This window comes from Oncorhynchus mykiss, chromosome 30 (genome assembly GCF_013265735.2).
Source record: "Oncorhynchus mykiss isolate Arlee chromosome 30, USDA_OmykA_1.1, whole genome shotgun sequence".
NCBI classification, from domain to species: Eukaryota; Metazoa; Chordata; class Actinopteri; order Salmoniformes; family Salmonidae; genus Oncorhynchus; species Oncorhynchus mykiss.
In genome coordinates this window covers 20,153,797-20,180,153 of record NC_050570.1, presented here as the reverse complement: position 1 = coordinate 20,180,153, position 26,357 = coordinate 20,153,797, and the positions used below count along the sequence as shown (strand labels likewise).

The 26,357-nt window shown below is 47.4% G+C and overlaps 1 protein-coding gene across 1 annotated transcript in view; it reads left to right on the top strand.

The window, feature by feature from the left end:
- LOC110521508 (A disintegrin and metalloproteinase with thrombospondin motifs 10) overlaps positions 1 to 26,357 on the top strand; it is a 67,623-nt gene that overhangs the window by 17,105 nt on the left and 24,161 nt on the right. The window contains exons 3-16 of the mRNA XM_036968614.1: positions 1,869 to 2,239; positions 4,218 to 4,377; positions 4,633 to 4,835; positions 5,328 to 5,411; positions 6,834 to 6,979; positions 8,262 to 8,305; positions 10,487 to 10,592; positions 11,820 to 11,966; positions 12,138 to 12,279; positions 12,958 to 13,065; positions 13,190 to 13,335; positions 13,773 to 13,836; positions 14,248 to 14,350; positions 19,554 to 19,687. Coding sequence (XP_036824509.1) covers positions 1,869 to 2,239; positions 4,218 to 4,377; positions 4,633 to 4,835; positions 5,328 to 5,411; positions 6,834 to 6,979; positions 8,262 to 8,305; positions 10,487 to 10,592; positions 11,820 to 11,966; positions 12,138 to 12,279; positions 12,958 to 13,065; positions 13,190 to 13,335; positions 13,773 to 13,836; positions 14,248 to 14,350; positions 19,554 to 19,687 — 1,958 coding nt within the window. The remainder of the gene's footprint in view (positions 1 to 1,868; positions 2,240 to 4,217; positions 4,378 to 4,632; positions 4,836 to 5,327; positions 5,412 to 6,833; positions 6,980 to 8,261; positions 8,306 to 10,486; positions 10,593 to 11,819; positions 11,967 to 12,137; positions 12,280 to 12,957; positions 13,066 to 13,189; positions 13,336 to 13,772; positions 13,837 to 14,247; positions 14,351 to 19,553; positions 19,688 to 26,357) is intronic.

Genomic DNA, 26,357 nt, shown 5'->3' with positions numbered 1-26,357 from the left:
AGACAGACAGACAGACAGACAGACAGACAGACAGACAGACAGACAGACAGACAGACAGACAGGCCGACGGATACAGACTGGCAGAAATACTGACAGACTAGGAGACATGGAGGGAGACAGAGATGGTGACAGACAGGGAAGACAGAGCTGAGAGCAGAGTTATGAGCATTGAGTAGAGGAACTGTTGACAGGGCCCTATGGTGACTGAGGCTGAGATTGACTCTTTCAGCCAGGCATGGATGACAGACTGGAGAGAGAGACCAGAGAGCCTCTCACCACTCTGCCCAATCTAGAGACAGCTGCAGCACATCTGGTGCAGAGAGAGAGAGAGAAAAAGAGAAAGGGAGGTAGTAGCCTCTCTGGGAACGTTACAGTAAAAAGGGCCACTGTTCTCGTTTCCTTTTCTATTTTTAAAGAGGCTAATTAAAGGTTCCTTTCTTCTAAAAGCTCAAATAAACCAAATCCTGGGTAGTGCGTATGGCAGTTTATTTGATAAAAGGTGAGCACTCTTTTATGGGCCTCTCTGTTTTACCGGTTGTGTTTATTGGTAAGTAATGATAGTTTCTTCCTCCTGGGGATTAGATAATATATCAAAAATAATCTGAAGAATGGTTCTGTGGTGTCATAGAGCTGGGAGCAGCTTTCCATCAGGTTTATGCCCAATGTTGTCTTGTGATAACATGAGCACTGTGTGATGACCTATAGATGGCTGGGCCTCTGAACCAGTAGGGGGCCTGGGAGAGGATCAGACGCCATGCGACCCTTCAGACCAGACTAAGACTTACTGTACTCTTATACTGTACAGACAAATTTGCTCCCCTCATTTCCATTGTACCAACCATATTTCCCTTTTGAAGTACCCTGCACATGTGGGCACAGTTCATTGGGAGAGGACCGACAGCCATATGGCAGCCTTATGAAAACAGTGGTGGAGCCAAGTCAGCCCACTAGCTGCCTCACACTCATTAATTAGACAGGCTTATCAGGTGGCTGTGTCTGGACAGATTACTGCTGCGCTGCAGAGAGAGAGCCACAGAGCAAAGCAGGCAGGCAGGCAATCAGGGCACGCGGAGCAGCTGTACAGCTGTGGATACACGTAGGGGTGGAGGGGGTGATGGAGGAGGCGAGATTGGGGATACAGTAGACTTTTGAAACAATCTATTTTATCTGAATGCTGACCAGTCCACTCCAGCCCTCTATGAGGCTTTCCTATGTAATTACCATGAAAATACTACTTTTTATTTGGGGCAATTTGTGTATGTTGTCTAAAATGGTGTAGGGGAGTTATTCAAAGCTCCTATAACTGGCCGTTGCAGAATGTGCTGAAGGATGTGAAATGGGTCTAGGGGTTGGAGGGGTCTGGGGAGCTGTAATGGTGCTTGCTGTTTGTTTATGCTGGCCTGGCCATGTATACAGAGAGGCCGGGCATAGACTTAAGGTACAGACACTAATCCCTGCCTGTTTACTCTCAGTGGGGAGGGCTGTTTCTCCACAAAACAAGGCTAAAGGCCTTGATGAAAACTGGGCTCATTTCTGTTTACCTTTCCCCTGTTAGTGCAGTGTTTGGAGCGTCGTGTTTGGACAATAAATCTCCGGGCGCAAAGCCGGAGACAGGAAGTATACGATTTCAGGGTTGCCATGGAGACATCCTTTGGCCTTGGGAGGGATAGCGTAGACTGAGAAGTCCTCAAGAATCTCACTAATCACGACTGACTCTGGCCTGTCCTCGAGAGCTTTAAGCCTTGATGATAATGCACATACTGTATATTTTACCAAAGTTTAATTGAAATGTCAAATTTGACATTTGTGCTCTGTCGCTCTCTCCCTCTCTCTCTCTCTCTCTCTCTCCTCTCTCTGTCTCTGTCCAGCTACGTTCCTGTCCAGCCTGGGCCAGTATGAAATTGTCATCCCGGTTCGTGTGGGGCCGCAGGGCGAGACCCTGGACACAGAGGATGGCGGTGCAGACAGCCCCAACCACCACCGGCGGAGCCACCGCAGTGCTGAGGACCAGCAGCAGGACTTGTCCCAGCTGTACTACCAACTCTCCACCACCAAAACTAACTTCTTCCTCAACTTGACCCTGCAGGGGGGCCTGCTGTCCCACCAGTTCCGTGTGGAGTACTGGAGGAGGGGCCGTCTGGCCTGGAGCCACCCTTATGCCCCCCAGTGTCTCTATGTAGGCCACCTGCATGGTCAGCCCCACTCCAGCATGGTGGCTCTCAGCAACTGTAACGGCCTGGTAAGAACCTGACCCATCTAGTACTGCTAGCACCACTGGCCTGTTGTCCTATAGTCTCTTGTCTTGTTGTCCTGATTTCCTGTTGTCTTGTTGCCCTGTTGTGCTGTTGTCCTTGGCCTCAGGGGACCCAGGGCTAATGGAGCTCCAGAGGATTCCGCTGAGTGTAACATTATGATTCTGTGTACTAGGTTAGCTCTGACCCTGGACTAGACCAGGGCATCTGTCTGGCCACATGCTATTCTAGGCCTGGAACAGTAATGCACCTGCGTAAACAAGGTATTCCCAAAGCCCATTCTTATCACCAGACTTCCCCTGCTGGTCACAACTCAGAACATCACTAAGGCATGTTCACAGCTGTACGTCTCGACCATTCAGTAGCCAGCTAGCACCACCGCCCACGGCAGACCTTTTTGATTTAATGAAATCAGTCAAATAATACAATTCCAATATGCCTTTTGACAGATAAAAGCATTCTCCTTGTCCATTGATTCTTGTGATGTCTTTACAGCTAATAACTAATTGGGCCCATAATAACAGGGGTAAATACAACCAAGGATTTAATCTGCTCACAAAGTGTTAATAAACCCCACACATAATTACTTGTGGTCAGACTAGCGTAACTTAATTCAGCAGGGAATCCGCTGTGTGTCCACGAGAGCATCACTAAACACATTACAGGATTAGGTGCACTCTGAAAGTGCGCCGCTATTGTAGAGACTCAGTGTGACCCTCGGAGGCTGCAGCCAAAAGATCTAATCAGGGGAAGTGTTACAGCGTCTCCCCATCTCCTCTCTGTGGAAAGACTCATGAATCCCCACTCAGATAGGATCACTCTCCCTATGTATCTGACCTACAGAACAGTTTAGGAGCGAGGTGAGAGCCTGTGTTTGTTTAGGCCCAGGCTGATGAGAGACTGATATGATTATCATCCAGGCCAGGGATAGTTACAGTATGTACTATATCAAATCAAGTAAAAATGTATTTGTCACATGCGCCAGATACAACGGATGTAGACCTAACTGTGAAATGCATGCTTAAGAGACCTTCCCAGCAACGCAGAGTTAAAAATTATAATACAAATAAAAATAAAAATAGCAACACAAGAGGAATAAAATAAAATACACAAGAATAGAGCTATATACAGGGAGTACCAGATCAATGTGGAGCTATATACAGGGAGTACCAGTACCAGATCAATGTGGAGCTATATACAGGGAGTACCTGTACCAGATCAATGTGGAGCTATATACAGGGAGTACCAGTACCAGATCAATGTGGAGCTATATACAGGGAGTACCTGTACCAGATCAATGTGGAGCTATATACAGGGAGTACCTGTACCAGATCAATGTGGAGCTATATACAGGGAGTACCAGTACCAGATCAACGTGGAGCTATATACAGGGAGTACCAGATCAATGTGGAGCTATATACAGGGAGTACCAGATCAATATGCAGAGGAACGAGGTGTTTGAGGTAGATATGTACATGAAGGCAGGGTATAGTGACTAGGCATCAGGATAGATAATAATAAGGTATTTGAGGTAGATATGTACATGAAGGCAGGGTATAGTGACTAGGCATCAGGATAGATAATAATAAGGTATTTGAGGTAGATATGTACATGAAGGCAGGGTATAGTGACTAGGCATCAGGATAAATCATAATAAGAGTAAAATAACGAACAGAGTAGCAACAGAAAATAATGAGTGTAAAAGTGTGTGTGTGTGCGTGTATGTGTTGTGTTGGTATGCATGTGTGTGTTATGTGTGTGTGCGTATGTGCTGTATGTGAATGTGTGTGGGTTTAGTGTGCGTGTCAGTGTAGTGTATCCACTGAGGGGAGATGAGGTGTCACAGGGCTGGCTGTAGACAGTGCTACTGTAAATGGCCTGACAGACAGCAGAGATAGGGACTTCCGTGCATGTCAGTTCTTGTCCCGTCACCACCAACCTTCAGAGGGCCCCTGGCTTTTCCAGCAGGGGGTGATCGTGGCGGGCGGTGAAGAGTACCTCGTCGAGCCTCTGACCCCGGCCGAAAACCTCACTAGGGCGGAGAGGGGGAAGGGCCGCCCCCATGTGGTTTACAAGAGGTCATCTCTTCGCCACCAGTACATGGACCAGTCCTGTGGTGTCATCGGTAGGTAGAGCTGTCTGGGTACTGGGCACAACAGGACCTTTTAAACTTCCAACTTACGATTGTATTAGCATAGTTTATGATACTCTGTACAGCAGTCTCAGTTTACAGGGAAAAATAACCTCATTTTAATACATTCACCTTAATATTACTCTTACCATCAGTCAAAATGTTGTGGAGTGGCTCTTATCAGGTAGTGTACCCTTTCCTCTATCAGTACCATCAGCCCCTATCTCTGTCTGTGTGACTGTGTCTCAGATGAGAAGCCAGGTAAAGGCATGGCCTGGTGGCAGAGGACTCTGAAGACTCCTCCCAACCCCATCAGCCGAGGCCAGCTGCCCCTGAAGAGGTCTGTGAGCAGAGAGCGCTACGTAGAAACACTGGTGGTGGCCGACAAGATGATGGTGGGGTACCACGGCCGCCGGGACATCGAGCAGTACATCCTGGCTGTCATGAATATTGTAAGTTTCACATCGAGTCAGATCACTACAACTTGCAGGGTGGAAAAATCTGATTTTTTTTTTGAAAAAGCCCCATAATCTCCTATTGTCCTACTTTATTGTGACTGTGTTGAGGATTGAGTCTAGGATTGTTGTTACTGTGTTGAATGGTTCTCCTGTCTTCACCTGCAGATAGTGTAGCTGAGGTCATGACATCTGCAGTAGTAGTTCTTTTACAGGATATCACTTCACACCCTGTCGCTCAGATGGCTACACACACACTCATGTCTGGAATGCCTTTAATGAATGGTTGGCCTTATTTTACTGTTCTGCATCCATCTTGTCACAAAAGCCCATTCAGAGGAAACTACAGAAGCACATTGTAAAGTAACCCAAATTACACGAGTTGTGTCAATAATGACAAGTGTCTTTCCCTTGGGTTGTAAGTGGTAGTGATGAATGATGTGTCAGCTCTTTTTAAGACTGGTCTTTTCTTGTTTCCCTGGAGGTCAGGTTGCCAAACTGTTCCAGGATTCTAGCCTGGGGAACGCAGTGAACATCGTGGTGACCCGCCTCATCCTGCTCATAGAGGACCAGGTATTCTTTTCTAGAACCATTCTGGAAAAATCTCTGCCTTTCAATGGACTCCGTGGAGTCTGCATCCATCCACCTTGCCTCTGCTCTGCTCCGCATCCCAGTCCAGTCCAGCTTGGTTTCCCGGGCCAGCATCTATGAGCTCCTTGTTTGTGTCAAATTCTTGGCTTAAGTGTCTTTCCTCCCCTGCTCTCGGTGGAAATTTGTAAGCGGAGCCGTTTGTGGCAGTGGAGAGAGAGCGACCTGCCAAGCAGCCCAGCCATGACTGCATTTGTTGTTGCTGGTGACCTCTCGGGTCGTTGATATGACGCACATTAGTGCTCTAGAAAAAGGGTCTCTAGAAAAAGTGCAGGCAGGCAGGGCAGGCAGGCAGGGCAGGCAGACAGACAGGCAGACAGACAGGCAGACAGACAGGCAGGCAGGCAGGCAGACAGGCAGGCACGCCTCACTGTGGCCCAATGTCTTATCCACCTACTGCCTGGGGATTGACATGAAGGTCATGTCAGTGCTTGGTCCCGGTCCTGTCCACCAGGCCAGTCAGCCAGGCCCCGTGCTGCTAACGGCATGCGGTCAGACTGAGTGCCAGGACAGGGTTACACTTTCTGACGTAATGTGGACCTAATAAGCCTTCCTACGGAGGATTCAAATGGTATCTGAGGGAGACTAGTGGTTTTGCGGTGAAGACACCGTGGCAGTCTAATAACAACCTGTATGATTCATACTAGACAGCTGAAAATAATCCCCTGTAATTTGCCCCGGGCATATGCCATCTGACAAAGAAAGAAATGAATAAATAAATGTTATGATCATTAGCAGTAGTATTAGTATTATTCTTGCTGTTCGGTCTGTTGAGGTTGGGGTAAGACCAAAAGTAGTCTCGCTGAGAAGAGTGGAGCGGGTCTGTCATTTCCAGCTGAAAACTGCCCCTGGAAAACAAAATAGACTAGCCAGCCCACTGAGCCCAGAGATGAAGGATTGTGGGATGAGACAATTACTAGTTATGTCACCACCATGGGCATTCCTGTGTTACGAGCCTTACCCAGCTGTGGCCAGGAGAGCATTCCCTCACCTCTGCCAAGGCGGCTAATGGCAGCGAGAGAGCAAAGCAGAGGGAGCTCCTGTCCTCATCAGCTCAGTCCAATAGTCCCGTGGCAGAGGGCTGGGCTGCTTAATACTAGGCTCATTGCACAGCTATGGTTGAACTGGTCAATTCTGTTCATGTAGTGAAAATGTATTATTGTTCCACATGGGGAATGTCTGTCTCATTACTCCTTCAGGCCTGTAAATTATTGTCAGGTCGTTGCAGATAGTAAAAGTGGCACATCTATGAAAACCTGAAGGTGATTATACAGTCATTTGATTATTTCACTGTACACTTCCAGATTAGGTTGGTTTCTGTTTGTATTCCCTCTCTGTCTCTGTCAGCCGACTCTAGAGATCAACCACCATGCAGGGAAGTCCCTGGACAGCTTCTGTAAGTGGCAGAAATCCATCCAGAACCGGAATGGCAACGGGAATGCCATCCCAGACAACGGCATCGCTCACCACGACACTGCCGTGCTCATCACCAGGTCAGCACTCCCAGCACCGGAACATTCTTAGTGATTCAGTGTGATAAGCATGCACAACTCAGACTTTCACATAAGTCATTCATTGACCTCAATGGGAGACTTGCTCAAGAATTCGAGATAAGTGCACAGATCTTAAGACCGAAAACAGCTCTTAGTACCAAAGGGCACAAGCTAGCATTGTCAATACACATAATTAAACCCTCTCTAGCCTAATTCCTTAACGATCCACTATTGAGTCTATTGGAAAAGATAATATATTGTGCTCAATTTATTATTCTTTGGATTAGGGTTTTAGTAAGAACTGACTCCATATCCTGCCCTCTGAGTTCACTGGCTCTTTCTCTTGCCCCATGGCCTCTCATTTTTGCCAAGTGTGCGTTTGTGTCTGGTCCTGTCTGGAGTGACGAAACTTAGGCTGTTCTGCTCAACTGAGCATCTGGAGGGAGAACGCTGTGGAGCGGGAGGGAGAACGCTGTGGAGAGGGAGGGAGAACGCTGTGGAGAGGGAGAGAGAACGCTGTGGAGAGGGAGGGAGAACGCTGTGGAAGAGGGAGGGAGAAAGAACGAAAGAGGTAGTGAGAGAAAGAGAGAGAGAGAGAGAGAGAGAGAGAGAGAGAGAGAGAGAGAGAGAAGGAATCAGAGTACAGCTGCCTTGAATCTGACAGCCCTGAGCCGGGCCAAGGAAGCAAAGTATAGTTTCAGAAATAGAGAGGCGCTCTATTTAGGGGGAAAACAGCAACAGCAGTAACACAATACTGTAGAGAGATACAACAGAGCACCATTCACTGAAAAACGCTGCTCTGCCCATGCATGGGCCCCTGTTCCTACCCGCTTGTATTCTTTTCTTGGAGTGTCTTGGGATGTTAGAGCTGTGAAAATAGGTTATTTATATGAAAACTTTTATCAAATAGGGATTGAAAATGTCCAGAGGACACTGCAGTAACCATCCTTTTATTTCCTGCCATTGTTCAGACCGTATCAGTCACTTATCAAGTCTGTTGTGTGTCCATAACTGCCTCTGAGAGAGAGAGGAGAAAGAGAGGGAGGGAGAGACAAAGAGAGAGGAGAGAGAGGAGAGAAAGAGTGGATGTCTGTGTGCATGCGCACGCGCGTGTGTGTGTGTGTGTGTGAGAGAGAGTCTGTGTGTGTGATTACGTGTGTGAATGCTTTTTGCTCAATGTACTGTATGTTTAAGTATCAGTACCTGTCAGGGTGTGGAAGCACCGACTGCCAGACTATTCATTTGAGTAAATGGCCTGGTTTATTTTCCTTGCTGTTCCCAGGTACGACATCTGCATCTACAAGAACAAGCCATGTGGAACCCTAGGTAGGACATCTGGTCAAACCTGCCCACGCCCAGCCCAGGAGAGGGCTAACCCTGGTTACACACACTGCACACAGGTCGCTTGTTGGGAAGCACTGGGCTTCAGTGTCAGACTATATATAATCTAGAGCAGCCAGGGGAGGGGATGTGACTCAGAAAACTGCCCTCATTTTCACTTCTCACTCCCTCACTATTAAGTACTTAACTACCACATCTCTGCTGCAGCTGACTGACCAGCATGACTGACTAGCACAGTCTTAAGGCATGCTTCCCAGCCAAAACAGTTTGGTAGAGTTCGTGCATATATTATAACGAGATTTAGTGACGTTTTTGTTCGTTTTTGACTTAGATTCGTTTTTTTTTTTGGTTGTGCAGGCACATACATTTTTTCTGGAGGCATGCCAGAGTTTTCAGCCGAAGTCTACGCCCCCGTCAGTGATTCGTCAATAAAGTCTTTGTTGTCATGCAACGAGAGACGACTCGTTTTCATGCATATTTTTTAAATGGAAAAATACTGCACTGAACATCTTAGTTAGATGTAAAATTGCGCAGCTAAGATCATTTCGGCAAACACGTCAAATTTAATGACAGATTTCTTGAGTTATCTTAGATTAATTTTAGACTTTTTTAACAGACAAACAATACTATTGCTGTTTTCCGCTAGCCGCCAGCCAAACTAAAGCATGCGGATGGATGCCTTTAGAGTGACATGTAGATGCAGAATTTTAGGTTTTGGTTAAGTTTATATAAATATATAAAGTAACTGCCAAAATAAAGGAAACACTTGAGTAACTGAGGGATACAAAGTAGATTGAAAGCAGGTGCTTCCACCCAAGTGTAGTTCCTGAGTTAATTAAGCAATTAACATCCCATCATGCTTAGGGTCAAGTATAAACATGTCCAGTTGCCCATTATTTTCACTACCATGGCTACAAGAAGAGATTTCAGTGACTTTGAAAGAGGGTTCTCAAAGGGGGTTTAAAGTGTGTGTGTCAGTCACCAGATCTCAACCCAATTGAACACTTATGGGAGATTCTGGAGCGGCGCCTGAGACAGCGTTTTCCACCATCATCAACGAAACACCAAGAATGGTGTCGCATCCCTCCAATAGAGTTCCAGACACTCGTAGAATGCCAAGGCACATTGAAGTTGTTCTGGTGGCACAATGCCCTATTACACTACATTACCTATTACCTATTACCTATTACACTCCATGATTGTATCTGGACACCTGCTCTTTGAACATCTCATTCCAAAATCCTGGGCATTAATATGGAGTTGGTCCCCCCTTTGCTGCTATACCAGCCTCCACTCTTCTGGGAAGGCTTTCCACTAGATGTTGGAACATTACTGCGGGGACTTGCTTCCATTCAGCCACGAGAATTAGTTAGGTCGGGCACTGATGTTGGGCGATTAGGCCTGGCTCGCAGTCGGTGTTCCAATTCATCCCAAAGTTGTTCAATGGGGTTGAGGTCAGGGCTCTGTGCAGGCCAGTCAAGTTCTTCCACACCGATCTCGAGGTCGGGTAGCGTGATTCATCAATCCAGAGATCGCGTTTCCACTGCTCCAGATTCCAATGGCGGTGAGCTTTACACCACTCCAGCCGACGCTTGGCATTGTGCATGGTGATGGCTTAGGCTTTTGTGTGGCTGCTCGGCCATGGAGATCCATTTCATGAAGCTCCCGACGAACAGTTCTTGTGCTGACGTTGTTTCCAGAGGCAGTTTGGAACTCGGTAGTGAGTGTTGCAACCGAGGACAAACTATTTTTAAGCATTATTCGCTTCAGCACTTGGCGGTTCCGTTCTGTGAGCTTGTGTGGCTTACCACTTCGCCACTTCACAATAACAGCACTTACAGTTGACTGGGGCAGCTCTAAGGCCATTCTACTGTCAATGTTTGTCTATGGAGATCGCATGGCGGTGTGCTCGATGTTATACACCTGCCAACAACGGGTGTGGCTGAAATAGCCAAATCCACTCATTTGAAGGGGGGTCCACATGCTTTTGTATATATAGTGTAAGACACTTTATGTTGTTTCTTTTATTTTGTCAGTTACCTGTGTATGTTATGTGTTAGCATGTAACTGTATGTATTTTGACATTTGCATAATCTCTGTATGTATGAATGTGAATGGACATGTATGGATATGTTAGTGACAGTATTGTGTGTCTCTCTGTTCCAGGTCTAGCACCAGTGGGAGGGATGTGTGAGCCAGAGAGGAGCTGCAGCATCAACGAGGACATTGGCCTGGCCACAGCCTTCACCATCGCCCATGAAATAGGACACACGTAAGGAGCTTGCCCACATCACCTATATTACCCTTTTACTGACCACGGGACCTGACCAGGAAAATCATCAGAGCCCCAGTTCTAGCCTTCGTTGCAGTCATCATAAACACACCTTTGACACACACACCCTTTGGCATTAGGCTCTGTTTCTTCTTCATGGACCTGCGCTGTTTCAACAGACCACTCTTTCACTGGTGTTACCTGTGACCCCACACAGGAGACCCTGCCCCTGTACCTGGCTTCTGGTCCTGCCTTTCTTCCCTTACACCCCCATGCCCCCTGCCCTTACCCAAGCACCCCTGGGCTGGGCTGACCTGAGCTAAACTTATCCAAAGCCCAACCTACTAGCGAGATTGCTGTTAGATTAGAGTCGTACCAGAGGGAGAAGTTACGTAACTACCTCCATGAGTAATTTCCATCAATTGAGAACGTGTTAATAACTTTATATTTTCTTTCAGTCATGTGCTATTTATAACAAGTGGAACAAGTTACGAGTGTGGCCGGAACAGTATTTCATTCTGGGCCTACCGCAGTGCCTGGCAGTAGGCATTTCTTTTGTACCTTCCCTCCAAGACATTTTGTTTTACTTGCTGGCCTGGCATACCAGCCGATCTGCCTCACTTACTCATGCATACATATTTATCTAGGTGTATGCTCCACCGGACATTTCCAAGCCTCTTCATTCCCTGCCATGAAAGAGGATTCTGATGTTTTCCTTTCGAAAGCCATTACTTTGTATCATTTTTGAAAATCCACAATTTCTGCTAAGTAATTGAGTGTGCCATTTACCTACGTGCGCAGACAGGCCTCAGAGGTATTTTCACAGGTGGCAAACCCATTGGTGCTCCCCCCTAATGGCTAGTCCAGGTACCTTTGAACTGGATGGGGTGCTTATACCCTGGGGCTGTCTAGACGGCGGGCCTAGTCTTTAACTGTGTGTGTGTGTGTGTGTGTGTGTGTGTGTGTGTGTGTGTGTGTGTGTGTGTGTGTGTGTGTGTGTGTGTGTGTGTGTGTGTGTGTTTGTGTGTGAAAGCACATAGATACTTTGCTGTCTGTTAAATCTGCACAGACCTCAGAGACAGAGCTCATGGTGTTAATACGAGTTTAACAGAGATGATATATGAGTAAAGAACTTGCCTTTTGCCTGATACCAATACCCCAATATTTCACACATACTCAGTTAACCAGGTGATATATCAACACAGTACCATCTCTCTCCCCCTGCAGGTTTGGGATGAACCATGACGGAGTTGGCAACGGCTGTGGCTCCCGCAGTCAGGAGACAGCCAAGCTGATGGCTGCACACATCACCATGAAGACCAACCCTTTCGTCTGGTCCGCCTGCAGCAGAGACTACATCACCAACTTCCTGGAGTGAGTGTACAGCACATACAGTACAACAAAGTGGAAGCATAAGGAGTTATAAAGTTGATAATGAGTTTATTGTGGGGTAGATTAACTGGGTGCATTCCAAGTGAGGTGACGTCCATCTTTGTTGTGTTGGGACCTCTTTTTCAGTGTCTTCTCCTGTTTGTATCCCTGTAGCTCAGGCATGGGTTCTTGCCTCAACAACGTCCCCCCCAAGCAGGATTTTTTGTACCCCACTACGGCCCCCGGCCAGGCCTACGATGCAGATGAGCAGTGCCGCTTCCAATATGGAGTGAAATCTCGGCAGTGTAAATATGGGGTACCTAATCACCTTCCTCATCTTCTTCCTCCTCCTCAAACTCGCTTGATAAGGCTGTATGGTCATTTTTACCAGGCAGATACATTCAGTACTGTATGTGTGGCCCGTGTAGGAATTAAACTCCCAACTCTGGTGCTGCAAACGCCATGCTCTAATCAACTGTCTGATCCATTAGTACCATGTGCAGATTGTCCTCTGGCATATCTTTGGCTCTCTGCCCACCCTGACCAGGGCAGCATGATGGCAGACAGAGTAGCCCCTGGATTTTGACTGATATTTATTTGTCTCCCAGCTAGAGTTTTTTCCCCCTTTTTGTTATCTAGTCCCACTGGATTTTGTCCCCATGTGTTAAGAATTTCTGAAGAAGTCTTGTGCTACCTTTATTTTATTAGACAGTCTATTTTATTGGCCCGACAGCTGAGTGAACGGACATCTGGAACAAAATAGCACTTTATAGTGTCATTATCATTGATACTATGTAGTCAGAGCATATGTATACAATAAAATACAACGCCATAAGTCTTAAATACATTAAGACCACAGAGACCAGAGGTAGTTGAACCAACCTGGTTCCGTCTGCTCCGTGTCAGTGGGCCCTCCTGGCTGGGCTCATCAGGGCCTGTTGTCTCTATATGAGCTGAAATGGACGCACTCTAACAGCTCTCTCTGTGCCTGCAGGAAGTCTGCAGTGAGCTGTGGTGCATGAGCAAGAGCAACCGCTGCATCACCAGCAGCATACCCGCCGCCGAAGGAACCATCTGTCAAACCAATACCATAGAGAAAGGGGTAAGCACTGGGATGTTCCATTACCAGCAGAAATGGGGGTGTTTGGTGTGCAAATGTCAATTTGAATTTTTTATTTTATTTCAATAGTTCCACAGCTTGTCCCTCCCCTGTGTGTGTATTTTAGTGGTGCTATAAGAGGGTGTGTGTGGTCTACGGGACGAGGCCAGAGGGGGTGGACGGCGGCTGGGGTCTCTGGACTCCCTGGGAAGAGTGCAGCCGTACCTGTGGGGGAGGAGTGTCCTCCTCCATCCGCCATTGTGACAGCCCCAGGTGAGTGGTGCTGCAGATGGAGGGTGATGTGGATCTCAACTCTGTCTATAGGGATTTGCCATTGGATTCCCAGCCACTGTACGACTGTAAAGTCATAGGACTGTTTCTGACTGGCTCTTCCTAACTTCCAAGCACAACTGTTTGTTGAGGATGAGAGACATCAGTCTACCACCAATCATTTTAACACCCCACTATAATCACCCACGTGCGACAATGACAGCCGTAATAAAGTTTTAACACAGATAGTGGCAAACTGACTTCTCTCTGGTGTTTGATTGGCTTGGATAGCTAACTAATAAAAAGACAGACTGTTTGAGATTGAAACAGGGTGGTAGAGCCCGGCCAGCCAGGCGGGAGGAGAATAGATGCCAGTGTCATTGGGGAGTTTTTGTTAAATTGCACTCAGATGTGTTTCGCCTCTGCTTTTCTGGTTCCAGGCCAACCATTGGTGGAAAGTATTGTCTGGGAGAGAGGAAGCGCTTCAGATCGTGCAATATTGACGTGAGTGGTGGAGCAGAGCGAAGCAGCAGCTCTCTCTGAAAGGCCTACAGTTCCATCACATACTCATCCTGGCCAGGCCCAGCTCTCAACTCAGATCTACAGCTCTCAGACTGACCTAATTAACCGCAGCCTGCCCAGCCCCAAACTAAAGCCCTCACTTTGTGTGTGTGTGTGTGTGTGTGTGTGTGTGTGTGTGTGTGTGTGTGTGTGTGTGTGTGTGTGTGTGTGTGTGTGTGTGTGTGTGTGTGTGTGTGTGTGTGTGTGTGTGTGTGTGGTGGAGTGTAGAGGCTACTGTGAGTATTACTGTAAATGACTGCTGGCAGCGAGAGAGACAAGGGAGGGATACAGTGGGGGCCTGAGATTTGACTGACATACAGCTGTTTTGTGCCACTCGGTGTGTGTCTGTTTTAGGAGTGCCCTGCAGGCTCTCAGGATTTCCGGGAGATTCAGTGCTCCGACTTCGACAACGTTACTTTCAGAGGGAAATTCTACACCTGGAAACCCTACAGGGGAGGTGGGTACAGTATGTGCGTGTACCCCCCTCCACAGCAGGCTGTGTTACATCATTACAGAGGTGTCTGCTCGGTGGTCATTGCAGGCTGAAAGCGTCTGTAGATATGGAGAGAGCTGATATTAGAGCAGACACACCTGGAGTTTCCAGATAGAGAACAGAGCAGCAGCAGATGGAGAGAGCTGAGCAGCAGTAGATGGAGGGAGCTGAGCAGCAGTAGATGGAGGGAGCTGAGCAGCAGTAGATGGAGGGAGCTGAGCAGCAGTAGATGGAGGGAGCTGAGCAGCAGCAGATGGAGGGAGCTGAGCAGCAGTAGATGGAGAGAGCTGAGCAGCAGCAGATGGAGAGAGCTGAGCAGCAGTAGATGGAGAGAGCTGAGCAGCAGTAGATGGAGAGAGCTGAGCAGCAGTAGATGGAGGGAGCTGAGCAGCAGCAGATGGAGGGAGCTGAGCAGCAGTAGATGGAGGGAGCTGAGCAGCAGTAGATGGAGAGAGCTGAGCAGCAGTAGATGGAGGGAGCTGAGCAGCAGTAGATGGAGAGAGCTGAGCAGCAGTAGATGGAGGGAGGGAGTTGAGCAGCAGCAGATGGAGAGAGCTGAGCAGCAGCAGATGGAGGGAGCTGAGCAGCAGCAGATGGAGGGAGCTGAGCAGCAGCAGATGGAGAGAGCTGAGCAGCAGCAGATGGAGGGAGCTGAGCAGCAGCAGATGGAGGGAGCTGAGCAGCAGTAGATGGAGAGAGCTGAGCAGCAGTAGATGGAGGGAGGGAGTTGAGCAGCAGCAGATGGAGAGAGCTGAGCAGCAGTAGATGGAGGGAGCTGAGCAGCAGTAGATGGAGAGAGCTGAGCAGCAGTAGATGGAGGGAGCTGAGCAGCAGCAGATGGAGAGAGCTGAGCAGCAGCAGATGGAGGGAGCTGAGCAGCAGCAGATGGAGGGAGCTGAGCAGCAGTAGATGGAGAGAGCTGAGCAGCAGTAGATGGAGGGAGCTGAGCAGCAGCAGATGGAGAGAGCTGAGCAGCAGTAGATGGAGGGAGGGAGTTGAGCAGCAGCAGATGGAGAGAGCTGAGCAGCAGTAGATGGAGGGAGCTGAGCAGCAGTAGATGGAGGGAGCTGAGCAGCAGTAGATGGAGAGAGCTGAGCAGCAGTAGATGGAGGGAGCTGAGCAGCAGCAGATGGAGGGAGCTGAGCAGCAGTAGATGGAGGGAGCTGAGCAGCAGCAGATGGAGAGAGCTGAGCAGCAGTAGATGGAGGGAGCTGAGCAGCAGTAGATGGAGGGAGCTGAGCAGCAGTAGATGGAGGGAGCTGAGCAGCAGCAGATGGAGAGAGATGAGCAGCAGTAGATGGAGAGAGCTGAGCAGCAGCAGATGGAGGGAGCTGAGCAGCAGCAGATGGAGAGAGCTGAGCAGCAGTAGATGGAGAGAGCTGAGCAGCAGTAGATGGAGAGAGCTGAGCAGCAGTAGATGGAGGGAGCTGAGCAGCAGCAGATGGAGGGAGCTGAGCAGCAGTAGATGGAGGGAGCTGAGCAGCAGCAGAGGGAGAGAGCTGAGCAGCAGTAGATGGAGAGAGCTGAGCAGCAGTAGATGGAGGGAGCTGAGCAGCAGCAGATGGAGGGAGCTGAGCAGCAGTAGATGGAGGGAGCTGAGCAGCAGTAGATGGAGAGAGCTGAGCAGCAGCAGAGGGAGGGAGCTGAGCAGCAGTAGATGGAGGGAGCTGAGCAGCAGTAGATGGAGGGAGCTGAGCAGCAGTAGATGGAGGGAGGGAGTTGAGCCGCAGTAGATGGAGGGAGCTGAGCAGCAGTAGATGGAGGGAGTTGAGCAGCAGCAGATGGAGGGAGCTGAGCAGCAGTAGATGGAGGGAGCTGAGCAGCAGTAGATGGAGAGAGCTGAGCAGCAGTAGATAGAGAGAGCTGAGCAGCAGCAGATGGAGGGAGCTGAGCAGCAGTAGATGGAGGGAGGGAGTTGAGCAGCAGTAGATGGAGGGAGCTGAGCAGCAGTAGATGGAGGGAGCTGAGCAGCAGTAGATGGAGGGAGTTGAGCAGCAGCAGATGGAGGGAGCTGAGCAGCAGTAGATGGAGAGAGCTGAGCAGCAGTAGATGGAGGGAGTTGAGCAGCAGCAGATGGAGGGAGCTGAGCAGCAGTAGATGGAGGGAGCTGAGCAGCAGTAGATGGAGGGAGTTGAGCAGCAGCAGATGGAGGGAGCTGAGCAGCAGTAGATGGAGAGAGCTGAGCAGCAGTAGATGGAGGGAGTTGAGCAGCAGTAGATGGAGAGAGCTGAGCAGCAGTAGATGGAGGGAGCTGAGCAGCAGTAGATAGAGAGAGCTGAGCAGCAGAGTACTGCCAGACAGTGGGCCCAGAAAGGGAAGAGGGGAGAGCAGAAAATAAGAGAGGAGAAGAGGGGAAAGCTGAAGAAAGTTTACTGTCTGGCTCCCATATGCTTGTTCTGGAAAGTCTATCCCCAGCTGGAATTCCTGTGCTTGATGAGCGCTGCGCTGGACGCAAAAGATAAATACTTTCGACGACATAACTGCCTTTAATCTACCAGTCCAATAACATAATGGCTTACAGAGAGGCCCTCTCCAACTCCAGGCAACAAGTGCTTCTTTCATCAAGTCAGCTGATTTTACAATGGAAATCCCTTGCAACTGTTAAAATACTAGCTGTGCCATGGTCTGCCCTGCGTTATGGCCAGATCCCACATCCCAGCCCCCTTCTCTCCCCTCACTCACTCACTCACTCCTTCACTCCCCATTCCTTTTTCTTTCTCCGTCTCTATCCTGCTTTCTTCCTACTCTCTTTCTCATTTCCTCTCTCCTTCTCTCTGTCCTGTACTCAGACACCTCTAGCAAGCCGTCGGGCTTGACTCAGGCAGCCAAGGACAGTTCATTAAATAAAGCGTGCAGCGTTTTAGCAGTCATATTTGTTTTTTGAGAGGCATGAGCCATTCACATTGTTGCACTCAGTCCAACAACCTTCGCAGGCAGCCTTCCTCCAGCAGGCCCCGCAAGTCAGTCAGTCAGCCAGCCTCCATCCATCCAGCATCCAAACCTGTTTCGCTTCAGACTGGAAGCAGGCATGCCAAAGCACAGCACCATGGGAGTTAGAGTTTTCCATCATCCCACCACTTTATCGTCCGCTAGCCTCGCAGGCAGCAAATAGTGTACCTGTACCTACAGTGCCAGCACAAACAGAGCCCAAAGTGAGCTTTTCAAACAGTGGAACTAGCTTGAAATGGGTATATTTGGCTAGTGCACAGCCGTGGCAGTATTAGATTACTTGTTAAGGCCCATAAACTGATATGTTAGTGCACGGCTGCTCACCCAGTCTGCAGGGGGGTTGTGAGGGGGGTTGTGGTGGGCTATGACACCCTGGCTGAGAGAGGCTTCCTGGGAGACTTGGTGGAAAGTCTGCTTCCTGGTCCTGGTTGTGACTGCCAGTTGTTTAGGGCATGATTAGCACTTTATTCCTGCTCTCACATGACCAGAGCCTGGCCAGGTTATAATGCTGACCAAAGGGTGGTGATGGTGAGTAAAGTGAGACCATGTGTGTGGTTCTGTTGTGTTGCATTGTGTGAATGTGTGTGTATGTGGAAGCAGGTGTGCTGGTGTGTTTCCGTGCTGAGACATTGATTGGCCTTGTCAGCCAGTAAGATAGCTCAGTGTGGTCGCTGGCATGCTCAGTAAAGTGACAGAAATGAGAGCACCTGTCAGTGCACAAATAACCCCGCCCCCAGTCCACCCCTCTCTCTCTCTCTTTCCCCTCTCCCTCTCTCTCCTCTCTCCCTCTCTTTCCTCTCTCTCTCTCTCTTTCCTCTCTCCCTCTCTTTCCTCTCTCCCTTTCTTTCCTCTCTCCCTCTCTTTCCTTTCTCCCTCTCTCTCCTCTCTCCCTCTCTCTCCTCTCTTTCCTCTCTCCCTGTCAGTTTTTGTGCTAGTCTGCATGATAACCACATTCCTCTTTCACAGGGAATCTGCTGAGAGATGCACTATTTCTGTTAGCTCCCTCTGTTTTTTTGTTGTGAGCTTTTGTGTGGTTGTGGGTGAGTGTGGGGGGGACTTAATCACATTCAGCTGCTTGTTCTCTTGATGTTAGCAATCCAAACTGTGCTCTCCTCCCTCTAGACCCCGTCTACCTCCCCCTCTGCTTTTGGCACCCGAGTCCTTACAGCTGTGGGAGAACAAATTAACTGCATCGAACATAAAACCCAAAAGCTCATTAAAATACCATGCGTGGCCATCAGACACATTAGATCAGCCTGTGGGGTTTCTCAGTAATGAAGGTGAACGGATTCATTGTATTGTGCTTCACCCAAAAGTAGGTATCAGGTCTGGAAGTGCTAAAAAAGCGATTTGTTATTGTGTTGGCGTTAATGTTGCTAACACGACACGGCAGCAGAGCAGCAAACGTGTTTGAGCAAAGAAATGATGTGGAAAACAGTGTGTGTACTATATAAATGGCTGAGTTTGGTGTTGTCTCTGCTGGCTGCTGCAGATGAGATTCTATAGGGGACCTCCACAGCTGCTAGTTTTTTTGGTTTTTTTTTTACCCTCCTTTTTCTCCCCAATTTAATTATTGTCTCATCACTGCAACTCCCCAACTGGCTCGGGAGAGGCGAAGGTAGAGTCATGAGTCCCCCGAAACATGACCTGCCTAACCGTGCTCCTTAACACCTGCCAGCCAGCCGCACCTATGTGTCAGAGGAAACGCCAGCCAGTTGGCAACCGGGGTCAGCCTGCAGGCACTCAGCCTGCCACAAGAAGTCGCTAGAGCGCGATGAGCCAAGTAAAGCCCCACCCTCCCCTAACCCGGACGTGCCTGGCCAATTGTGCACCGTCCCGGCGCAGCCCGGGAATGAACCCGGGTCTGTAGTAACTCCTCTAGCACTGCAATGTGCCTTAGACCACTGAGCCACTCAGGAGGCCCTCAGCCAGATTAAAAAGCTAGATTGTGTTGTTTACCAAGAGTATTACATGACACCTAATGAAACGTACAGCTCTTAATAACCTCTGACTTATTTATTATGGTATTGTCAAGTCCATGCCAAAACACATGGGCTCTTGTCAAGATCTTTTTGTAATGGCTTAGATATTGGACTGACAGACCAGGTTGCGGGTTCAAGTCCCACTTGGGCTTACCTCAGAAATCTAAATTGAATGATGGATCTGTTACTGTTTGCCTGTATTGATTTGTTTCATGTTCCTCTTCTCTGTTGACCAGGTGGAGTGAAGTTCTGCTCTCTGAACTGCCTGGCGGAGGGATATAACTTCTACACAGAGCGTGCTCCGGCTGTGGTGGACGGGACGCCATGTCGAGACGACTCTCTGGATGTCTGTGTGAACGGAGAGTGCAAGGTGAGACTGTTCTGTCCTTTCTATCCCTCATTTATCTCCCTCTTTTCCTCCCTCCCATCCTCCTACTAGTCTTGCTGAATGGTAAATCCATTTGAATTCAATAACTTTTTGACAGCACCCCTTTTGAACGAATTTGAACAAAACCTTCCATACATATTTGCCCATTGTAGAAGTGCTCAGAAAGTGACTTTTCATACCTGAATGCCAAAACAATCAGGAGATAAAGGTGGTCAAAAACATTTTGCATACCCCACCATCCTTGCCTTCATCACTGGAAAAGATAAACGGTTGAGATTGATATAATTTTAAAGCTTACAGACATGGTTGTCAAACTATTTTATAATTGCTGGAAATAAGTTATTTAATACAAATTTGGTTATTTTATTTTTTTTACCTTTAATGTCAATTGTCTAACAATGTGTAATTATCTAATAATGTTCGCATATGTTGTAGCTTAGACCATGTTTTACATTATCTACGTTTTTTGTGTCATGTTTTGGCTGATAAATTTACATTGAAATGTTTGTCATTTAACAGACTCTCTTATCCAGAGCGACTTACAGTAAAGTGTGTTCAACTTAAGATAGCTAGGTGGGACAACCACTTCTCAGTCATAATAAGTACATGTTTCTTCAATAAAGTGAAGTCAGCTACACAGTCAAGGGTTTTTCTTTATTTTTTACTGTTTTCTACATTGTAGAATAATAGTGAAGACATCAAAACTATAAAATAACATACGAAAAAAATATATGTACACTGCTCAAAAAAATAAAGGGAACACTAAAATAACACATCCTAGATCTGAATGAATGAAATATTCTTATTAAATACTTTTTTCTTTACATAGTTGAATGTGCTGACAACAGAATCACACAAAAATGATCAATGGAAATCAAATTTATCAACCCATGGAGGTCTGAATTTGGAGTCACACTCAAAATTAAAGTGGAAAACCACACTACAGGCTGATCCAACTTTGATGTAATGTTCTTAAAACAAGTCAAAATGAGGCTCAGTAGTGTGTGTGGCCTCCACGTGCCTGTATGACATCCCTACAATGCCTGGGCATGCTCCTGATGAGGTGGCGGATGGTCTCCTGAGGGATCTCCTCCCAGACCTGGACTAAAGCATCCGCCAACTCCTGGACAGTCTGTGGTGCAATGTGGCGTTGGTGGATGGAGCGAGACATGATGTCCCAGATGTGCTCAATTGGATTCAGGTCTGGGGAGCGGGCGGACCAGTCCATAGCATCAATGCCTTCCTCTTGTAGGAACTGCTGACACACTCCAGCCACATAAGGTCTAGCATTGTCTTGCATTAGGAGGAACCCAGGGCCAACCGCACCAGCATATGGTCTCACAAGGGGTCTGAGGATCTCATCTCGGTACCTAATGGCAGTCAGGCTACCTCTGGTGAGCACATGGAGGGCTGTGCGGCCCCCCAAAGAAATGCCACCCCACACCATGACTGACCCACCGCCAAACTGGTCATGCTGGAGGATGTTGCAGGCAGCAGAACGTTCTCCACGCCGTCTCCAGACTGTCACGTCTGTCACATGTGCTCAGTGTGAACCTGCTTTCATCTGTGAAGAGCACAGGGCACCAGTGGCGAATGCACATTTGCACATTTGTGGCATGCTGGAGGTCATTTTGCAGGGCTCTGGCAGTGCTCCTCCTGCTCCTCCTTGCACAAAGACGGAGGTAGCGGTCCTGCTGCTGGGTTGTTGCTCTCCTACGGCCTCCTCCACATCTCCTGATGTACTGGCCTGTCTCCTGGTAGCGCCTCCATGCTCTGGACACTACGCTGACAGACACAGCAAACCTTCTTGCCACAGCTCGCATTGATGTGCCATCCTGGATGAATCAAATCAAATCAAATTTATTTATATAGCCCTTCGTGCATCAGCTGATATCTCAAAGTGCTGTACATAAACCCAGCCTAAAACCCCAAACAGCAAGCAATGCAGGTGTAGAAGCACGGTGGCTAGGAAAAACTCCCTAGAAAGGCCAAAACCTAGGAAGAAACCTAGAGAGGAACCAGGCTATGTGGGGTGGCCAGTCCTCTTCTGGCTGTGCCGGGTGGAGATTATAACAGAACATGGCCAAGATGTTCAAATGTTCATAAATGACCAGCATGGTCGAATAATAATAAGGCAGAACAGTTGAAACTGGAGCAGCAGCACAGCCAGGTGGACTGGGGACAGCAAGGAGTCATCATGTCAGGTAGTCCTGGGGCATGGTCCTAGGGCTCAGGTCCTCCGAGAGAGAGAAAGAGAGAAGGAGAGAATTAGAGAACGCACACTTAGATTCACACAGGACACCGAATAGGACAGGAGAAGTACTCCAGATATAACAAACTGACCCTAGCCCCCCGACACATAAACTACTGCAGCATAAATACTGGAGGCTGAGACAGGAGGGGTCAGGAGACACTGTGGCCCCATCCGAGGACACCCCCGTACAGGGCCAAACAGGAAGGATATAACCCCACCCACTTTGCCAAAGCACAGCCCCCACAACACTAGAGGGATATCTTCAACCACCAACTTACCATCCTGAGACAAGGCTGAGTATAGCCCACAAAGACCTCCGCCACGGCACAACCCAAGGGGGGGGGGGGGGGGGGCGCCAACCCAGACAGGATGACCACATCAGTGACTCAGCCCACTCAGGTGACGCACCCCCTCCAGGGACGGCATGAGAGAGCCCCAGTAAAGCCAGTGACTCAGCCCCTGAATAGGGTTAGAGGCAGAGAATCCCAGTGGAAAGAGGGGAACCGGCCAGGCAGAGACAGCAAGGGCGGTTCGTTGCTCCAGAGCCTTTCCGTTCACCCTCCCACTCCTGGGCCAGACTACACTCAATCATATGACCCACTGAAGAGATGAGTCTTCAGTAGAGACTTAAAGGTTGAGACCGAGTTTGCGTCTCTGACATGGGTAGGCAGACCGTTCCATAAAAATTGAGCTCTATAGGAGAAAGCCCTGCCTCCAGCTGTTTGCTTAAAAATTCTAGGGACAATTAGGAGGCCTGCGTCTTGTGACCGTAGCGTACGTGTAGGTATGTACGGCAGGACCAAATCAGAGAGATAGGTAGGAGCAAGCCCATGTAATGCTTTGTAGGTTAGCAGTAAAACCTTGAAATCAGCCCTTGCTTTGACAGGAAGCCAGTGTAGAGAGGCTAGCACTGGAGTAATATGATCAAATTTTTTGGTTCTAGTCAGGATTCTAGCAGCCGTATTTAGCACTAACTGAAGTTTATTTAGTGCTTTATCCGGGTAGCCGGAAAGTAGAGCATTGCAGTAGTCTAACCTGGAAGTGACAAAAGCATGGATTAATTTTTCTGCATCATTTTTGGACAGAAAGTTTCTGATTTTTGCAATGTTACGTAGATGGAAAAAAGCTGTCCTTGAAATGGTCTTGATATGTTCTTCAAAAGAGAGATCAGGGTCCAGAGTAACGCCGAGGTCCTTCACAGTTTTATTTGAGACGACTGTACAACCATTAAGATTAATTGTCAGATTCAACAGAAGATCTCTTTGTTTCTTGGGACCTAGAACAAGCATCTCTGTTTTGTCCGAGTTTAAAAGTAGAAAGTTTGCAGCCATCCACTTCCTTATGTCTGAAACACATTCTTCTAGCAAGGGCAATTTTGGGGCTTCACCATGTTTAATTGAAATGTACAGCTGTGTGTCATCCGCATAGCAGTGAAAGTTAACATTATGTTTTCGAATGACATCCCCAAGAGGTAAAATATATAGTGAAAACAATAGTGGTCCTAAAACGGAACCTTGAGGAACACCGAAATTTACAGTTGATTTGTCAGAGGACAAACCGTTCACAGAGACAAACTGATATCTTTCCGACAGATAAGATCTAAACCAGGCCAGAACTTGTCCGTGTAGACCAATTTGGGTTTCCAATCTCTCCAAAAGAATGTGGTGATCGATGGTATCAAAAGCAGCACTAAGGTCTAGGAGCACGAGGACAGATGCAGAGCCTCGGTCCGATGCCATTAAAATGTAATTTACCACCTTCACAAGTGCCGTCTCAGTGCTATGATGGGGTCTAAAACCAGACTGAAGCATTTCGTATACATTGTTTGTCTTCAGGAAGGCAGTGAGTTGTTGCGCAACAGCCTTTTCTAAAATTTTTGAGAGGAATGGAAGATTCGCTATAGGCCGATAGTTTTTTATATTTTCTGGGTCAAGGTTTGGCTTTTTCAAGAGAGGCTTTATTACTGCCACTTTTAGTGAGTTTGGTACACATCCGGTGGATAGAGAGCCGTTTATTATGTTCAACATAGGAGGGCCAAGCACAGGAAGCAGCTCTTTCAGTAGTTTAGTTGGAATAGGGTCCAGTATGCAGCTTGAAGGTTTAGAGGCCATGATTATTTTCATCATTGTGTCAAGAGATATAGTACTAAAACACTTGAGCGTCTCTCTTGATCCTAGGTCCTGGCAGAGTTGTGCAGACTCAGGACAACTGAGCTTTGAAGGAATACGCAGATTTAAGGAGGAGTCCGTAATTTGCTTTCTAATAATCATAATCTTTTCCTCAAAGAAGTTCATGAATTTATCACTGCTAAAGTGAAAGTCATCCTCTCTTGGGGAATGCTGCTTTTTAGTTAGCTTTGCGACAGTATCAAAAAGGAATTTCGGATTGTTCTTATTTTCCTCAATTAAGTTAGAAAAATAGGATGATCGAGCAGCAGTAAGGGCTCTTCGGTACTTCACAGTACTGTCTTTCCAAGCTAGTCAGAAGACTTCCAGTTTGGTGTGGCGCCATTTCCGTTCCAATTTTCTGGAAGCTTGCTTCAGAGCTCGGGTATTTTCTGTGTACCAGGGAGCTAGTTTCTTATGAGAAATGTTTTTAGTTTTTAGGGGTGCAACTGCATCTAGGGTATTGCGCAAGGTTAAGTTGAGTTCCTCAGTTAAGTGGTTAACTGATTTTTGTCCTCTGGCGTCCTTGGGTAGACAGAGGGAATCTGGAAGGACATCAAGGAATCTTTGTGTTGTCTGTGAATTTATAGCACGACTTTTGATGATCCTTGGTTGGGGTCTGAGCAGATTATTTGTTGCAATTGCAAACGTAATAAAATGGTGGTCCGATAGTCCAGGATTATGAGGAAAAACATTAAGATCCACAACATTTATTCCATGGGACAAAACTAGGTCCAGCGTATGACTGTGACAGTGAGTGGGTCCAGAGACATGTTGGACAAAACCCACTGAGTCGATGATGGCTCCGAAAGCCTTTTGGAGTGGGTCTGTGGACTTTTCCATGTGAATATTAAAGTCACCAAAGATTAGAATATTATCCGCTATGACTACAAGGTCCGATAGGAATTCAGGGAACTCAGTGAGGAACGCTGTATATGGCCCAGGAGGCCTGTAAACAGTAGCTATAAAAAGTGATTGAGTAGGCTGCATAGATTTCATGACTAGAAGCTCAAAAGACGAAAACGTCATTTTTTTTTTTGTAAATTGAAATTTGCTATCGTAAATGTTAGCAACACCTCCGCCTTTGCGGGATGCACGGGGGATATGGTCACTAGTGTAGCCAGGAGGTGAGGCCTCATTTAACACAGTAAATTCATCAGGCTTAAGCCATGTTTCAGTCAGGCCAATCACATCAAGATTATGATCAGTGATTAGTTCATTGACTATAATTGCCTTTGAAGTAAGGGATCTAACATTAAGTAGCCCTATTTTGAGATGTGAGGTATCATGATCTCTTTCAATAATGACAGGAATGGAGGGATGAGCTGCACTACCTGAGCCACTTGTGTGGGTTGTAGACTCCGTCTCATGCTACCACTAGAGTGAAAGCACCGCCAGCATTCAAAAGTGACCAAAACATCAGCCAGGAAGCATAGGAACTGAGAAGTGGTCTGTGGTCACCACCTGCAGAACCACTCCTTTATTGGGGGTGTCTTGCTAATTGCCTATAATTTCCACCTGTTGTCTATTCCATTTGCACAACAGCATGTGAAATTTGTCAATCAGTGTTGCTTCCTAAGTGGACAGTTTGATTTCACAGAAGTGTGATTGACTTGGAGTTACATTGTGTTGATTAAGTGTTCCCTTTATTTTTTTGAGCAGTGTATATATTTCACCTTTATTTAACCAGGTAGGCGAGTTGAGAACAAGTTCTCATTTACAACTGCAACCTGGCCAAAGCAGTACGACACAAACACAGATTTACACTTGGAAAAACAAACTTACAGTCAATAACACAATAGAAAAGTCTATATACAGTGTGTGCAAATGAAGTAAGATTAGGGAGGTAAGGCAATAAATAGGCCATAGTGGCGAAATAATTACAATTTAGCAATTAAATACTGGAGTGATAGATGGGCAGAAGATGAATTTGCAAGTAGAGATACTGGGGAGCAAAGAAGCAAAAAAAAACTATGGGGATGGGGTAGTTGAGTCATGTAGTAACCAAAGAAAGTGTTAAACAAATCAAAATACATTTTATATTTTAGATTCTTCAAAGTAGCTACCCTTTGCCTTGATGACAGCTTTGCACACTCTTGGCATTCTCTCAACCAGCTCAATTAACAGGTGTGCCTTGTTAAAAGTTAATTTGTGGAATTTTTCCCCAAACTTGGAACTCACGCGCCACCTATATGGACTACACCGGTTGTAAAGTGGATTAATGTGCTTCATT